General features: G+C 41.0%; 1 protein-coding gene across 1 annotated transcript; it reads right to left on the bottom strand.

The window, feature by feature from the left end:
- Positions 1-301: 301 nt before the first annotated feature.
- TRIM58 (tripartite motif containing 58) lies at positions 302-17,172 on the bottom strand. The gene is made up of 6 exons (XM_049874622.1): positions 16,676-17,172; positions 14,290-14,385; positions 10,825-11,055; positions 7,989-8,011; positions 7,785-7,885; positions 302-1,064 (listed from the first exon to the last, which is right to left on the bottom strand). The coding sequence occupies exons 1-6, from the start codon at positions 17,096-17,098 to the stop codon at positions 478-480; spliced, it is 1,461 nt and encodes a 486-aa protein (XP_049730579.1). The 5' UTR covers positions 17,099-17,172; the 3' UTR covers positions 302-477.
- Positions 17,173-18,609: the final 1,437 nt, after the last annotated feature.

The following is an 18,609-nucleotide window of genomic DNA, read 5'->3' as shown; positions in this document are numbered from 1 at the left end:
GAGGCAAAGGAGAAGAAACAGATATATTACGAATCTGAAGCTGGAACAACAGAGTGAAAAATTGGAACCAAGATGCATGTCAGACTACTCCAAACCAATTTACAAACTTCCATTTCTAATCCTTAATATACGAAAGACATGGAGTAAAAGGATTGAAAGAATGCAAAATTACGATGAATGTATAGAAATCTTTAATACAATGCCCATTAATTTTAAGAAAGACTTACGAAGAAATTCTGTGGAGCCATCTGGAAAAAGAGGTTGATGAAATTGCACCATATTTAAAATTATTATACTCCACAATGCACCTCCAAATGCAAATACATATTTCCTCTCTTATCCCTATGGGAAAATTTCTATAGCAGCAGTGATTAAAATGCTAACCTAAATGGAGGCACCTGTTGACCCTTAGTGTATCTACATCCTCTACTCCACAACAGCCTCGCTAGGCATGGGATGTATCTTGGGAACAGAGTTTTAGAAATTATCGTCTCTAAAATCAGCAGAGTCAAGATGACCACTGGATGCCCAGTTCTCTGATTCCACTTCTGTGACAGGCGGCAAAATAAGAGGATTCATATCACAGACAAAAAAATAAGGTCGGAGGACACCAGAGAACAGTTGGTTGAATGTGTAGATGTGAGACCAATTTGTCACGTTGTAAAAGGAGATTTCACCGGCTTCATAGTCCAAGAAAATCCCAATGCGGTGAGGCCGTTCCATTTGGAGGACGGGAACAGATGGAGAGGCAAGGACCATATACTCATTCCCTTTCAGCAGCCACATCGCCCAGATCCCATTCTCGGGAGATGGTGTGGTTTCCCCCTTTCTTGGCACTGTGTCTTGACAGACACCTAACCCCCACTCTGCTCTTTTTCCCACCACGACCTCCCAGTAATGTCTCCCTGATGAGAAATTCTGCAAACCCAGGATACAGGGCCACGTGTCAAAGCGCTCGGGGTTGTTAGGGACATCTCTCCACAGTTCTCCGTCCTGCACACTGCGAAGGTCAGCAGTCAAGAGGAGGCTAGGATGAGCTGTGGCAGGATCCAGCTTTACATCAACTGCGGAAAGAATTTTGTGGAACATAAGAAAGAACAGGAAAAATTGGTAAAACCTTAGGAAGCTGTGACAAGGTTACCTAGTTTTTCTACATTTTCTTTCTAGTGACTCCTAAAGAAAGTAAAATGATTATTTTACCTTGTAGGTCCCTAAGCATATTCTTCATTACATTCTGGTGCATACCACTGTGATCTCTGCATTTCCCATCATCCAAGACTCATTCTGGCCCCGATAAAAAGTTAATGATTCTGAAGATGGGAGAAACCTAGTGCATGACCACTTAACAGTGCTTCCATCCTATATCCAAAGCACTGGGTAAACTTGGGATTGAGAGGGTGTTCCCCAGTTAAAATAAACTCCCTACATCCCTTGGAGACTCTTTTTTTTTTTTTCTAAAACATACAGTAAAATCTCATTAATGCAAGATCCATTACATTTGAAGTTAAGAACCTGTGCTAGGGAGAATTCTAAAATGTCTTCATGACTTTTATAACCCTGGTGTTACTCAACTGACTTACATAATATGAGAAAATGGAGGTTAGCTGGGTGAACCTAACCTAATAACAGGAGCCCATTAAAATCAGGAAGTTTTCTCTGGTTGGTGGACTGGTGGCAAAATGGAAGGTCAGAGAGATTTGGATTCTATGCATGGTTGCTGGGTTTCAAGATGGGAGGGGCCATGGGAAAAGGAATAGACATGACCTCTAGGAGCTGAGAGTGGCCCCCAACTGACAAACAGCAAGGAAATAGGGATCTCATCCTACAACTAGAAGGAACTGCCTCCTGCCAATAACCTGAGAGAGCTTAGAAGTGAATTCTTCCCTAGAACCTTCAGATAAGAGCCCATACTAGTTCACACCTTGATTTTGCAGAAAACCCAGTCAATCCTGCCTGGATTTCTGATCTACAGAACTGGGAGCTACAAATGGGTGTGGTTTTAAGTAGCTAATTTTGTGATGATTTCTTACACAACAATAGAAACATAAAATAGTTACTATGAAGTCCCTGTAAAAGTTATGTGGTATTTTACTTGTATACATAATAAATACACCTATGGATGTAGACATATATGTAATCTCTTCGGTGAATAAAAGAAGATGTAAAATATTCAGAGTTGTCTGTTGGTTAAATGTATTCAAGTGTAGCAAATTTCATTGATGTAGTTTTATTTTTACACCATAATAATAAACGCTACTACTACAATTATTTTAATTTGTCCCTAAACCATTACTAATTATTTTTTATTGATACACAAACCCGAGTGGGTGATATAACTAGGCTTTGTGTGTATATTGCCTCTGTTAATCCTTATAACCATCCCCAAGAAGGTTATTATCACCTCACATTATAGATGAGAAGAGTTAGATTCAGAATTTAGGTGATTTTTTAAAACTCTAGAAGTAGAAAAATTCAGGCATTGAAGCCTAGGCCTCCATGGAGCTGTGGGAGGCCTGTTTAACATGCATATGTCTTTATACATCTTTTCTCTACTCCCCTTACTAAAGTCCCTGAAACGGTTTTTGATAAATACTCATCATGATAAAACCTTGTCCCCAAACAAAATTGCTCCTGTTTATGTTACCAGAGGCCTCCATTGATGAATGGTCAGTTATCAGGGTTCACCTTAAATGACTTCTCTGTAGCACTTTACACTGTTGAGATTCCCTTCTTCAGAAAAAACTTGCTTCTCTTTTCTAAGGACACTGGCCACCACGCTTTCCCTTTCACTTTAGTTACTGCTTCATTTTGGCCTCTGTGATGGTTAAGATTGTGTGTCAGCTTGGCTGTTCCTTGATTCTCAGTTTTTTATTTGTGATCACTCCCATGATGGGATCTTCTGTGAGCAGCCAATCAGTTGAAATGGAGTTTCCTTGGGCATGTGGCCTGCAAGAAAATATAAGCAGACATTCTGGCTTTTTGCTCACTCTGGATCCTGCGGCTGCCTTCTGTTAATCTGACCTCACTTCTTGGGACTAGAGCTATCAGCTTCTCTGTCGATCTTGGGGTTCGTCAATTTTCACAGCCTGTGAGTGGGAGCCCTGCTCTCCGACCTACTAATCTTGAGTTCCCTAGCTCCTGTGGTTACATGAACCAAGAGAAACCCTATCCTGATCCATGGGCTTGGGACGTTGTAGCCTCTGCAATCACGTTAGCCGTTTCCTTGCTTTACTGGTTTTGCTTCTCTAGAAAACCCGGCCTAAGACATTTGGTACTAAGAGTGGGGTGATGCTCTAACAGATACTTAAAATGTGGAAGTGGTTTTGAAACTGTGAATGGATAGAAGGCCAGCAGCAGCAGATGACTGGCAGCAACAGTGGACCAGCAGCAGCAGAGAAGCAGCAGTGGCAGAGGATGGACCATAGCAAAGAAGTGGCAGCAGCAGAGAACCAGCATCAGAACCAGAAGACCAGCTCAAGATGGCACTGGAGCCAGCCCACAGAGTGAGAGAGCTCAGCATCTGTGAGCAGGAGGCTCCTTGGCAGAGTGGGGTGACTCTGGGCACTTATTGCTGGATCTAGGCTTGCCCACCAATGGAGCAAGAGAGCTGAGCGTCTTCCAGTTGAAGTTTACTGGTGGAGTGGGGTGCCTCCAAGCACTTTTTGGTGGGGCTACAGAGCTTTGGAACACTTGCCCCAGTAAGACAGATGTGAGCATGAGGCCCAAGGGGCTGAGAGACCAAAGAACCAAGAAGGAGAAGGTGAAGAGACAAGGAACACAGGAAGCTGAACTGCCTCAGTCTCAAAAGTTATGGTCACAACCTCTGGGATTTCAAAGGGTGGAGCCATGGCCTCTGGTGTTTCTAAGGATGGAGTTGCCACTCAGGTGGACTAGGAGAATGGTGCACCTAAAGCTGAGGGAGCAGAGTTGCTGTCCCAGTTGGCCTGGGAGGTAGAGCTGAAGCCCAGAGCTGAGGGGCCTCCATTCAGGATCTGGAACGTGTGGCCAATACCTAGAGACTGGGGGGTAGGACCATTGTGTAAATGGTCTCAGAGAACACAGGATTATTTTCAGTCTTGAGGGCTAGTGTAATGTGTTCTGCTGGTTTGCTTGGTGCCTCTTATGCCATCTTTCCCTTCAATCTCTCCCATTTGTAATATAAATGTCTACCTATTCGTTGTTCCACCATTGCAATTTGAAAGCAGATAACTCCTATTCTAGATTTCACAAATGAAGATGAATTTTTGGATTTTGGACTTGCAGTTTATTTAAGACTTTTGCTAAGATATGATGTGGTGAATATGTTTTTACATGTGGCAAGGACATGAAATTTTCAGGGCCAAAAGGTGGAATGTCATGGATTAAAATGTGACTTGGCTGTCAACTTGGCTAGGTCATGATTCCCAGTATCATATAATTGTCTACCATTTTGTCATCTGATGTGATTTCCCTATCATCACTATGATATAATGAGGTGGATTAGTGGCAGTTATATATAAGATTAGATAGTTTTAAGCCAATATCTTTTGAGACATAAAACAGAGAAGTGAGCAGAGAGACGTGGGAAACTCATACCACCAAGAAAGCAGTGCTGGGAGCACAGCATGTCCTTTGGACCTGACGTTCCTGTGCAGAGAAGCTCCTGGGCCAAGGGAAGGTTGATGACACGGACCTTCCTCCAGAGCTGACAGAGAAGCATTCCCCTGGAGCTGACCCCCTCAATTTGAACTTGTAGACTACCAGACTGTGAGAGAATAAATTTCTCTTCGTTTAAGCTATCCACTGTGATAGTTAAGATTGTGTGTCAGCTTGGCTGGGCCATGATTCTTAGTGTTTATATGTGACCATGATGGGATCTTCTGTGAATAGCCAATCAGTTGAAAGGGAGTTTTCTTGGGCATGTGGCCTGTATCCAAATATAAGCAGATATTCTGGCTTTTTGATCACTCTGGATCCTGTGGCTGCCTCCTGCTCATGTGACCTCCAGTGCTTGGAACTTGAACTATCAGCTTATCTGCCGATCTTGGGATTCGTTGATCTTCACAGCTTATGAGCAGAAGCTCTGCTCTCTGACCTGCCAATTTTGGGTTCACTAGCCCCTGTGGTTACATGAATCAGGAGGAGCCCTATCCTGACCCACGGACTTGGGACTCTATAGCCTCTAAAATCACGTGAGTTGTTTCCTTGGTATAAATCTCTCTCTATATATATTTATATGCTTTCCTGGTTTTGTTTCTCTAGAGAACCCAGCCTAAGACAGCCTCCTTTGCTGTTTTCTCTTTTTTCTTCTCTATCACTAACATGGAAACCCTGGTGGCATAGTGGTTAAGTGCTACGGCTGCTAGCCAAAGGGTCAGCAGTTCAAACATGCCAGGTGCTCCTTGGAAACTCTATGGGGCAGTTCTACTCTGTCCTGTAGGGTCGCTATGAGTCGGAATCGACTTGACGGCACTGGGTTTGATTTGGTTTTGGTATCACTAACGTTGGAGAACTCAGTGGTCTGGGAGTTGGATCTCTTCTTTTTCGCTCAGCTCATTCCCCATGCTGACTCCAAATGCATAGATCTTTCTCCTGAAACTACATATCTGTAAATCCATCTGCCTACTTGTCATCAACAGTTGGATATTTAACAACCATCACAACATCAGCTTGTCCAAAAGCAAACTCCTCTTCTTCTGCCTCACCCATAGCTTTACCCACCCATGTTAATGGCAACTTCATCAAGCCAGTTCTTGAGATTCAAAACCTTGGAGTCATTTGTGACTTTTCTCTTTCTCTGACACCTCATATTTAACAGCAAATCCTGTGAACTCTGTTTTTAAAATAAACTGCTAATCTGTTTGTCACCACCTCCAGTTCTAACACCCTGGTCTAAGCCACAATCATCTTTCATCGAATTACCACAAAAAGCCTCCTAACTGTATTCTTCATTCAATCTTTGCTTATCTTAATTCATTCTCAACGCAACACACAGTGTGATCCCTTTAAAACATTAGTCCAATCATGTTATTCCTCTGTTTGATTATACCCTGTTTTGCTCAGAGATAAAACACTGTGCTTACAGGGCCTGATTACAGGGCCCTGCACCACCAGACCCTTCCTTGACCTCTTCAGCTGTCCCTGTGTTGCAGCCACCCTGGCCTCCACATTGTCCCTGGAGCATACTTGGAATGATTCCTTCTCAGGCCTTGGCACTTGCTTCAACTGTGTAGAATGCTCTTCTCCAGAACAGATATTGGCTGAGTTATCACCTATTGAGTGAGGTCTTCCTCGATCACTCAATTTAGAATGAGACATCCCACCACCAAAACTTCTGGGTCCCCTTACCTTTTGCTTTTTTCCCTCAGTGTTTTGTATTGTTTTCTCACATGCTGTGTTTGTTTATTATTAATTTACATAATATTTGAAACATGAAGTTAAGAGTTTCTGGGATTTTTTTTTTTCCAATTGTGTTTAGAAGAATGGCTGGTATAAAACAGAAGATATTAGTTGAATTAATTAACTGCTTAATCAATTAATTCAGTAAAGATAAGTAGAAATATGAGCATACTTAGTGTAAGAATGCTTTAATTACCTGTATCAAATTCTAGGGTTGCTATATATTTGTCAGAGCATGGATTAAATCATTAACAGTATTGCTAAGATGAACTTTCACATTATAGAACAAAATTGTTTCTCTGTAAGTGATACTGCCACTGTCTAGAAACAGACTGTTTTCATTAAGTGACATAATTAGATTAAAAAAAAAAAATAGATTGACTGTATATTGCTTTACCAAAAAACCCCACTGCCATTGAGTCAATTCCGACTCACAGTGACCCTACAGGACAGAGTAGGACTGCCCCATAGAGTTTCCAAGGAGTGTCTGCTGGATTCGAACTGCTGACCTTTTGGTTAGCAGCCATAGCTCTTAGCCACTACGCCACCAGGGTTTCCATACTGCTTTAAGGACAATGTAATCAAACTGAACCACTTAATTTCTGACATTGCAGTTAGTTCTAGGCAGAAAACCAACGGCTAAGTATTTTGTCTGGCTAATTCAAACAACTTATCAAATTGACAGGCAGTAAAATAAATCTTTTTTTTTTTTTTAATAAATCAAAACTCTTGTTCATTTATATTTTGCAATGTTATGGATTTTGATGATTAGACACTTGGAGGATACTGATGATTTTTATGTTTTCAAATATGCATTTTTTATTTAATATTCCAAACAATCCTCATATTGTTTTTATAAACAAGAAAATGGAGATTTATTGGAACTAATGTTCCTAATGTCACAGCTAATGAGACATGAAAGCATGCTTTCCAATCCATTGTTCTAACTAAATGTAGCCTATATGGATGTCCGTGACAATGGCAGTCCTTAGGACTGTTCACAAATATCCTAATTCTTATCCCTCTGGGTACGTGATTCACTTCCCCATCCTTCTTTATAGTTTGGAATGGCCATGTGACTCACTGTGGCCAACGACATCTTCAGGGAAGGGATGCACACCACTCCAGTGCTGATGCTGATGCTGATGCCTTTAAAAGGCAGCACGCGCTTCATTCTATCCTTGCCCTTTTCCACAGACACCACCAACACGATGGAGGTGGAGCCAGCCTGGGTGTCAGAGTGAGATGATGTGTCCATGTATAAACAGATGACATGATCTCAAAATAAAATTTTGGTGATTTTAGCCACTACAATTTTGAGCTGTTTGTTACTGTAGCCTGATTGATACAGAAACAAACTGCTCTAACAGCCAATCCCCTGGGCACTATATAGTTTTCCAGCATACCTTGGAACTTCCTTAGCATTTCCCTCATCCCAGGGATGTGACACATTGTCCTCAGCTCCATGGGGATGGTCTCTGGTTCCAACTGTGTGACGGCATTACTTCTGAGGAGAGTACAGAGTCGGTAGAGCCCAGTGATGTCTTGGGTCACCCACCAACCTCCTCAGCCTCTCTCATCCCCTTCACTGGCCTATAAAGTAAGCATACCTGCTCAAGGCTTCTCTCACACCCTGAAAGTGAAAGACAAACACAAGCAGGCACCAATTAGACCTTTGAACTGCTTTTGTTTTTTAATTGTGGTGAAATATATAAAACAAAACATTTGCCATTACCACCATTTTTATGTGCACAATTCAGTGACATTAATTACAATCACAGGGTTATGCAACCATCACCACTAACATTTTCATTTTTCTTTATTAGCCGTAACAGAAACTCGCTACCCCTTAAGCAATGAACCCCCATCCTCCCTTCCTCCTGCTCTTGGAAACCACTAGTAAACTTTGGTTTCTATGCATTTGACTATTCTAGATACTTCATATAGGTGAGATGATACAATATTCGTGGTTTTGTGTCTGACTTATTTCACTCGGCATAATGTTTTGAAGTTATATCCCTGTTGTAGCATATATTAGAGCTTAATTTTTCTTTATGGCTAAATAATATTCCCTGGTATGGATATAACACATTTTATTCATCCATTCTTCTGTTGATGGAAACCTTTTGGCTATGGTGTTGTTACTGCCTTTTGGTTATGGTGTATAATGCTGCAATGAATATGGTGTGCAAGTATCTATTTGAATCCCTACCTTCAATTCTTTCGAGCATACATCTGGGAGTGGAACTGCTGGGTCATATGGTATTTCTATAATCAACTTTTAGAGGAGCAGCTACACTCTTTTCCTTTGAACTGGTTTTTGCAGTCAGTTTGGGGACACTCAACATGACAATCTCTTTGGAAATGCTTAACTAGTAAGACAGAACTATAGGGTGACAATGAATTTTTTGTTATTAAAAATAGGCTCTCAATTTTCTCATGAGTTTAGAAAAATGGATCATTTCCTTTCTATTAGCATAGACCCAGACCACACAAAATCTAGATTAATTCCTATTGCATCTAAGCATTTAATATATTTTAATTGAAAATTTGTATATTTTAATAAGTGCACATAATAATATTCTATGCCTAATTCTTTTTTTTTTTTTTTAATTCAGAAGGAATAAGGGTAAAAAATATATACTAAATATTTGCAGAATTTATTTCAGGAAGATATAGTGGAAGGTATAGGCATAAAATGTTATATCTCGATGTTTCTGTAAGAGAACCCCAAACCCCAAAAACCTTTGAACCAACACATCATAAACTATGGATTTCTCCATGAATCAGTTAAGAAAATAGATTAAAAAGGAAGCCATTTTATCTTAGATTATTCAATAAAGCTCTTGTGGCACATTAAAAAAAAAATAAACACCATTCAGACAAATTATGACAGCCATAAAGGCAAGGGAAATAATTAGCCTTACCCTTTACGGGAAGGGCAGGCCTTTGTCTTGGCCATTGGGAATAAAATGTAACTTATTGGCACTGAGAAGAAAGAGGAATCAGATGATAAATTTAAATACAAATCATTTGAAATATAAATATAAATCATTTGAGAAAATGGTCTTTCCAAGATTTGTGTTATTATTTTAAACACTTATTTATTGCCAGTAAATACTTACTTTAAATAAGTTGTCATTTGAAATACGGGGAGCTAAGGTGATGAATGCTGTTATTGAAAATGTCTAAATTCCTGTGTTTATTTACTGTGTGATAGTTAGAAAATTAATTTCTGGCACCTACCTTGCTCATAAAAAAATAGGCACAGCAATAACCTAATAATAAAATAGTTGCATAAACTTTATTATATAAGCTATTTTGAAGACAGTGAGATAAATTAAAGAAAAATGCTTTGTAAATTCATTCGTTAATTGATTCCCCACTCTGTTCCATGTACTGTTTAGTTGCTGTCCTTATAATACACAGATGAAACATGATTATTGATATGAAGGTACTTTCAGTGTCAAGAGCTGTCAGACAAGGTAATGTCTGCCGTTCAGTTGCTAAATGAGAATATGAGTTACTTAGTTCATAATTTACTGAATGAACCTGCAGAAGTGAAATAGAAAGAAGCATGCCCAGATGAATTTAGTTGCAGTTTGTTCAGTCATGATAACCATATCCATCAACAACTATGGCTTTCACAAATCACTTGGGATTTAATGTCTTCACGAAGGAATAAAAGCAAGTATTTCCTTCTCCCTGTTATTTGTGTGTCTGTTCAACAATGCTGGATAGACTGCGAGCAAGGTGAAGGGGAGACCAGTTAATCCCTCCCACTGTGCCTGGTAGGGGAATGTATCAGTGCAGATTATCCAATAGGCAAGGTAAGCATGGTGCTTATCTTGCTTACCAAATCATCTGTAGTGAAAATTTTCACATTTTTTCACCACATCAAAGTTTATGCTTCTAGGTATGGCTGGCATTTACCCCTCTTCCAACCCCACAGCAACTAGCTACAGAATCAAAGCATCTTTTCAAATTTAAAATCACCGACAGGGGCGAAAACCCACATCTTTGATGCGGTGAAAAACATGAAAAATTGATCACTGCTAATTAGTAAAAGTAAGCACAAATAAGCTCATGCTACTTTGCTTATAAAGTAATCTACCCCTTGGCATGTGATATGGGCCAAGATATTAGCATTTATCTTACATTGTAACATGACAATTTCTGGTGACACAATTTAAACATTATTCAAACTTTTGGATATTCACACTGAACTCTGTTACCAAAGGAGCCTTGGTGGCTGAGTGGTGAAGAGCTTGGTTGCTAACCAAAAGCTAGGCAGTTTGAATCCTCCACCCACTCCTTGGAAACCCTATGGGGCAGTTCTATGGGATCACTATGAATCGGAATCGACTTGACAGCAATGGGTTTTTTTTGGACACCACCTCTTGACCTATAGATCTCATGTGTGCGCTCCCTCCCAACTGGCCTCACCTCCAGCAGACCCAAGGCTGGAAGCTGACACCTCTCCTCCAGTTCCTCAGCCAGCTCCTTCAGGGCCTTGCTGTGCTGGGCCAGCCTGTTCTTGCTCTCCCGCAGTCTCTGCATGGTTGCTCGCTCTTCTTCCTCCAAACGCCTCAGCTGTAGTTGTTCCTCCTGGGCCAGAAAGTCACGATGCTTCTCAAACTCCAACCTGAAGCGCTGTCTCCGCACTTCCACTTTTTCCTGGAGTAACATAGTGAGTGGGTCAGATCATCAGCAATCCGGGCTTCTGTGACACTGAACAAGGGAACCGTCTCTGAGTCTCCTGTCATTGTGTGAGGAACTGTTGAGCTGGAAGACACTGGAATCTGCTCACAGCTGTCAACTGATTAGCTGCATTCTAACAACATGCAGGAACCAGAGGCCATTCTTATGAGAAATGGCCCAGTAGAGTTTGGGAACCCAGAGTTTGAGAAGGACTGCTGGATTCGGGTTCTCACAATAGGCTTGGGGGCAAGGCTCTTAAACAAGCTTCGATTCTGTATGTAAAGTGTGGGAAAAGGATGGGCAGGAATTAGAGCTAAATATCCATTAAACTATTGAGCCCAGTGACTAGCATAGAGTGTTCGTATAATAAAAGTTGCTATTTACAATTACAACGGGCACTAGACTGAGAAATATGCAAAAGCATCTGAAAAACGAAAAGAGATAAGAAAGACATATTTGTAAAAGTGACTAAGAAAAGGCTTAGAGATTAGAAAACACGAACCCTACTTCAAAATATAGTTAAGTGTAAAGGCAAAGGCTCTGCCCCAGGTTAGAAGGAACCAAATGGTCTCCTGGCCACTTACTGCAAAGTGAACTGCAGGGAATTAATGCTGATTTCTAGCTGATTTTTAATCTCACATCTAAAGTTTATGAATAATAAACCTAAGGAACATAACATGCCTGCAGGGTGATAACATCTGAATTTTATTCTCTTGAGATTAGTATGTGGAAAACTAGCTTTAAACTGAATATGAAAGGGAAATTATTCTCCACAGTCTGTCTAAATCTCAATTGCTTGTTGTGCTATGTGGAAGCTAAACACAAAATATGGAAACTGAGACAACATGGAGACTTATTCCAAGCCCGGAGAACATGGCCAAAGCTTGGTTTCATAGGGTAAAAGTTTAAGATAATATGTAACTTAGAAGTTCTATTAGACACATGTGTCACTAACATTTCCGGTTTCTTGAGCCTTACATTCTAGACAAGCAGGGACCTAGCCATCTGGGAACTGCATCAGCAGGTGCTGAGCCCTTACAGACTTACGTCTTTGTCTTCTGAGCCATTGGAGAGGAGTAGGGTTATATTTGGGACACAAGGAATGGTGTGGTGGGAAGATGTTTGGTTGTAATTCATCTTTCTTTCACAACAACCTTTTGAGTTCTACAATCATATGTACGGATATAGAAAGGAGAAGGGTTTTATTAGAATTTAGAATTCATTTTTATCAAGACTGTGACTTCAATACCACCCAGCATGTTTTCTCCTTTTTCAAAAAGGGCAACTGAGAGCTTAATATAACTAAGGCCATGATAAACCTATAAGTCGTTCTTCCTCTGCCTGCCTCCTCACATACCTCTGTTAATGACTTTGTTTTGACCAAATGTTAATGACTTTGTTCTTTGTTTTAAACTGATGCAAATAATCTTTTGTTCTGGCGGAACTACCTGTGGCATACAAACTCCACAGGAAAGTTGGATTCCAGGTTTCAGATATGTATGTCTTTAGCCTAATAAAGAAATGTCTGGCAGGGGATTACAAAGAGACTTGTAACCCTTGTAAGATTCTGTATAAACTCTAATGTAAAACTGCTCTTTGGGACTCCATAGAGACAGCCTGTGTTATTGCTGGGTCCCTGGTGATGTATGCATCTCCTTGATAAACTTTCTCACTCTTTCTAACTTGGAGTATGTCTCGTTGGCTCGACTGCTCCAGGGCACGGACCCTGATCGGTAACGAGACCCATACTTGTTACATCTGGCTCATGTAGATATGTTCTCAATGGTAAAGATTACTCGAGTGTAATTAATTGGCTTATACAGGAATCTTAACCTCATCTCTACTTTAAAATAATAAATGGAGTGTTTAAAAAATACAGGAACCCAGATCTTGGATACGGAGATTCCAATTTAGTAAATCTGTCCTGAGGCCAAGATTGAAAACAGTTGATTTACAAAAGGACAAAAACTTGTCAGTGTTTAAGTTTACATATACTGAACATAAAAGCAATGGAAAAAAAGAAGACTTATCCCGGAAGAAACCTGTAACAAAAATAGTCCTGATGAAAATAACTGTGTGAGGATATAGTATAAGACAAAATTTTAAAAGGAAAGAGGATGAAAAATTAGAGAAATGTAGAAAATTATCAGAGAAGAAGGGGCATCTGGAGAAGGAGAAAGATCAAATATTCTATATAATCTACATATATAGTCAGTATTCTGTTATAAATTCTATAAACATACAAACTATATATTGTTTCTAGAAATACACACACACACACACACATATATACCAAAACCAAACCAGTTGCCATCAAGCAGATCCTGACTCAGGGTGATCAAATGTGTCAGAGTAGAACTATGCCCCATAGGCTTCAAAGGCTGATTTTTCAGAAGTAGGTCACCAGGCCTTTCTTCCTAGGTACCTCTGGGTGTACTCAGACTTCCAGCCTTTCAGTTAGCAGCCAAGCATGTTAATATACATATTTTCAACCTCAGCACTATTGACATTTTAGACTTGAGGGAGTGTCTTGTACATTGCAGGGTGTTTAGAATCCCTAGACTCTACCTAAACCCTAGTTATGACAACCAAAAATATTTCCAGGGGGCGGGGGTAAAATCACCCTTAGTTAAACTGTAGGGTTGCTATGAGTCATAACTGACTCAACGGCAACAGGTCTGGTTGGCTTTTTAAGCTACACTGTGTGTGTGCACGTGCTACTAATGCGCGGAAGAGAAAAAAGAGTTGACAAGGGCGTAGAAAATAGGAAATGTGTATCTGCATGGCATGTTGCTAGGAAAAGTTCATATTATTCACCTGTATGTATGATGGTCACTATTAGCTCTATATTATCTGTCATAATGTTGTAAAATATTCATGATTTCATATTCCAATAAATATTTTCTAAACCAATCGTGACAGTATGAGACCCTGTTTTAGGTGTTAGGGTTACAACAGTGAATTTTACAGTAAGATCCAAACCAGTAAAGTTATCTATTTATAATTTGGATTGTGTTATGCCAATAGAGATAAAAAGAAGAGCACAGATGCACAATGTAATTTGAGGGGACTAGGGCAAACCTGTATGACACTAAGATGTTTTTCTTGAACAACTACATAGATGGAACAATAGCTTTGGACAGGAGAAGACTAAGGAAGAATGGCATTCTTCAGGTCAGTAAGACTCCTGGAGCCCCAATATCCCCTTACCTTCCAAATGACGGTCTTCTTACCCACGCTGGCCTCCTGAGTCAAGGCCTCCTCCATCTCTTTCCTCACAACCCCCAGGGCTGTTTGGAGCTTTACCTGTGTGGAAGAGATGCCAAAATCTTTACAGATGCCCTAATTTCGTTATGTAATGTCAGCTAGACATTGCTGGAAATAAAAAGGTCAGTTAAAGTAGTACCCAGAAAGCATGTAAAAATACCTGACATTAATAATTAAACATACATATATTTAAAAATTATAATACCAGGATATAACCAAAGAAATAATTACAAGTATGTTCATTCTAACATTATTTAAAATACCTAAAATGCATTTAACAAAAATGCTAAATATGGGAGTGGGTGAAAAAATACTTTTCATCAACAGGACTGAATTAAAATAAGGTGCTGCAGAAGATTCAGTGACATGAAATGCCTACAATTGTAACATCAATTAAAATACATATATTGAATGTAATTGGCATGATTGTGATGCAGTGGTTAAAGTGCTGAGCTGCTAACCTAAAGGCCAGTGGTTCAAACCCACCAGCCACTCTGTGGGAGAAAGATGTGGCAGACTGCTTCCATAAAGATTTAAAGTGTGTGAAACCCTATGGGGCAGTTCTACTCTGTCCTATAGTGTCACTATAAGTTGGAATTGACTTGATGAAACTTTTTTTTTTCTTGGTGGGGAAAAAGAACTTGTAATGAGCATAAAAAATAAAGATAGAAGTCTGTGAAAATGTTTAGTAGAAGAAATGTCCCTTGGTGCTAAGTTGAAGAATAACATTATTCCATATATCTCTCCTTAGATTTCAACTTCTCAAAAATATTTATTACTTTATAATAAGAAAAGAGTTTTGTATTTTTGGGGGGAGGCAGAAACAATCATGTTACTTAATATTTTTAAAAAAGAAAAATAAATACTGTTGGTAAATATTTCAAACGGTAAAAAAAAATAATATAATGGAACCTAAATCTACTTTCACCCCTAGGATCTCTGCTCAAGGTAAACACATTTGTTTACAGAAGACACTCACAAAGATACACACAATCACACATTTTTAATGGGAAAAAACAAACAAACAAAAAAAACACCTCTATCTTCCAAATCATTCAGTATGTCCTACACACAAACTGCTTATAAAAGGAGGCTGGTTGACGCTCTACATAATGATGCACATAAAATAACAGTAGAATTCATATAGACATTTAGCAAGATGGTGAAAGTGGCATTTTCTTTGGTGTCTGGTAGGAATAAAGCACTTTGACACTTGTGAATGGAGAAAAACCCCCTTGAATACCAGAAATTTTGCGTAAAAGCAGGTATGGTGTGTTTGGGACCAACAGTGATTAGGCTAGTTTTGCTGGGAAATAGGGTTGGTAAGGACGAAAACTGTGGAAGTGTAACTTAGGGCCTTAGGACACTCTTCAGAGTTTATCAATATTTATTTAGTATTAAAAAAAAAAACTCATTACTGTGAAGTCAATTTTGACTCATAGCCAGGGATGGATTATCCAGTAAGCAAGGTAAGCACATGTTTAGGGTGTCAACAAAACAGGGGCACGAGTTGTTCAAAGCAAGGACCCATGGATGCCAGCCAAGAAGACAGAACACAAGGAAAAGCGAGGGTGCAGTGGAAAGGAAGGAGCAGGACACTAAATGCAATAGATACCAGCTCTAGTGCAAGAGAATGTGCTGCCAGAAATAAAGTTCGCACAGTCACAAGGTTGCCCGCTTGCAAGATTGTTTATACCTGTGTATATACAACACATATAACCTGTTCCAAGGCATGAATAAACAGAGGAGTGGGCACCACAGATTATCAGTATTTAGGGCCCTCACATGACTTAATCCAGCCCTGCTCATAGTGACCCTATAGGACTCAGCCCAACACAAAATTAAATGGGGGAGTGGGGTCTTCATGGAGGAGGTGGGCAGCCTCAAAGGATGGGTGGGTTTGAGCTCCTGAGGAAGGGTCCCAAAAGTGGAATGCCTTGGGCAAAGGCAAGAAGGCCCTTACCTGAGTGCGAGTTGGCAGGGTATTGGGAGGAGAAAGCAGAGGAGACCTGGGTGCTAGCCATCATTTGGATGTGTGTTTAGGCAGTCACACCTCTGGCTTTGCCTGCTCCTCTGTCAAAGCAGCATATGCCGATTCCTAAACGGCCTCTGGAAACCCTGGTGGCATCGTGGTTAAGTGCTATGTCTGCGAACCAAAGAGCCGGCAGTTCGAATCCACCAGGCGATCTTTGGAAACTATGGGGCAGTTCTACTCTGTCCTATAGGGTCGCTATGAGTCGGAATAGATTCGAGGGCAGTGGGTTTGGTTTTCGGTTTGGGTTAAAGGGCCTCTCCAAGTGCCTGGCTCTCAGGACACAGCGGCTCTCACCTGGTAGCACCTGGCGGCCTCCTGCAGGGGCACCGTGAGGTGGCTTCTGTGTTCAGGGGTGGTGTCACAGATCCAGCACAGCGCCGCCTGATCCTCCTCACAGAACCGGCTTAGCTCTTCGCCGTGGCGCAGGCAGAGGCGCACGCCGGAAGGCCCCGCGCCCAGCCCCAGCTGTCGCACACTCTCCACCAGGCTCGCAAGCTGCCGGTTGGGTCGGAAGCTCTCTGGCCTGAAGGGACCCCGACACTGGGGACAGGCATAGACGCCGCCCTGGGCGCTATCGGACTTCTCACAGAACTCGGAGATGCACCTGAAGCAGAAGCTGTGGCCACAGTTGACACTGACTGGTTCCTGCAGGAAGTCCAGGCACACTGGGCACCTGGCCTCTTCCCTCAGACGCTCCCCCAGAGGGCCTGAGGCCATTCTGCCAGGCAGAGCCTGGCCTTGCTGATAGCAGCGCTGCCTTCCGAGGCTGCCAGCACTATCTCCCTTCGTGGTCTGGCACCAAAGGGAGGCACCCCAGAGACCAGGAGAAGCAGGCACATGATGAGTTTTATCCACTTGTTTGTGTTCAAGGGTCCAAATAAGCCACTCCCGGTGAAAAGTTACAACTGGGACGCCCTCGTTGTTGTTGTTGTTAGGTGCCCTTGAGTCGGTTCCAACTCATAGCGACCCTGTAGGACAGAGTAGAACTGCCCCATAGGGTTTCCAAAGAGCGGTGGTGAATTTGAACTGCCGACCTTTTGGTTAGCAGCCAGCTCTTTAACCACTACGCCACCAGCGCTCCCTACACCCTCAACCACAAATACGAAATTAACATTCTCGCAGCCTTCACTACGGAGATGAGTATTTCTAACTGGAATCCCTTATCTAAATATATATATACCATATATATATACGGCCTTAATAGAGACCTGAAATCTCTGATTTTTACTGCCAGTGGAATTGGAGATTTGCTCTTCTCTTCCCTTCCAGTATTTATTGAACTACCCCAGGACCTTACACAGCATAATCAGTTTGTGTTTTCTTTTTTAAATCTTTATTTTTTCCATCTTCAATTAATTAGCTCATGATAAAGAAATGAGATGCTGAAATGAAACATGTATGTGTATAATACATATTTGTACAATAATAATAAGACTATACCCAAGGAATAATTTAGGGAAATTTAAAAAATACTTGGCCAACATAATGAATACACTTAAGTTGTGATTTTTGGAAAGGACATCATGGAGGTCTCAAAGCTGTACACCACACCATTATTTAAAAGAATAATTTAAGCATAGGTCTACCTGTGTGATGTGGGAAGCTGAGACAGATATATAACAAACAACTTGTTGCCATCGAGTTGATTCCAACTCATAGCGACCCTATAGGACAGAGTAGAACTGCCCCAAAGGGTTTCCAAGGAGCACCTGATGGTTTCAAACTATCAACCTTTTGGTTAGCAGCCATGGCTGTTAATCACTGTGCCACCAGGGTTTCAGAGACAGATACAGAGGTACAAAATGATTTGATAGAGAGGATGTGATTCCCCCTCCCCCCTAGAAAGGAAAAGAAAACAAAAACTAAAAAACAGTTCACATCAAGTCAGTTAGGGTCTTCTAGCAGTAACAATAATTTTTCCAATAGCCATTAACAGCTCTGACTCATGGCAACTCCTTGTGTGTCATAACAGAACTGTGCTCATAGGGTTTTCAGTGGTTGATCTTTTGGAAGTAGATTGCCAGACCTTTCTTCCCAGGAGCCCCTGAGTTGACTCAAATAGCTTTTGGTTTGCAGTCAAGCACATAACTGATTGTGCCACCCAGGGACTCCACGGTCCCCAAAGATCAGGCCAAATCAGGATGGCTATAGTGAGGCCATCAAGGTCATCAAGTAGGGAAGTCCAAGGGAGTGTTATCTGAGCAAAATATAACTTCAGAATTGGTGAG

This window comes from Elephas maximus, chromosome 2 (genome assembly GCF_024166365.1).
Source record: "Elephas maximus indicus isolate mEleMax1 chromosome 2, mEleMax1 primary haplotype, whole genome shotgun sequence".
Lineage (NCBI taxonomy): Eukaryota > Metazoa > Chordata > Mammalia > Proboscidea > Elephantidae > Elephas > Elephas maximus.
This window is presented reverse-complemented; position numbering and strand designations above follow the sequence as displayed.

Coding starts and splice junctions, on each gene's coding strand:
- TRIM58 (XM_049874622.1), bottom strand. CDS start 17,098: ATGGCCTCAGGCCCTCTGGGGGAGCGTCTGAGGGAAGAGGCCAGGTGC. Junction 14,386..16,675: donor AGGCCGCCAGGTGCTACCAG/GTGAGAGCCGCT, acceptor TCTTCCACACAG/GTAAAGCTCCAAACAGCCCT. Junction 1,065..7,784: donor AATGCTAAGGAAGTTCCAAG/GTATGCTGGAAA, acceptor TTCTTTCCGCAG/TTGATGTAAAGCTGGATCCT.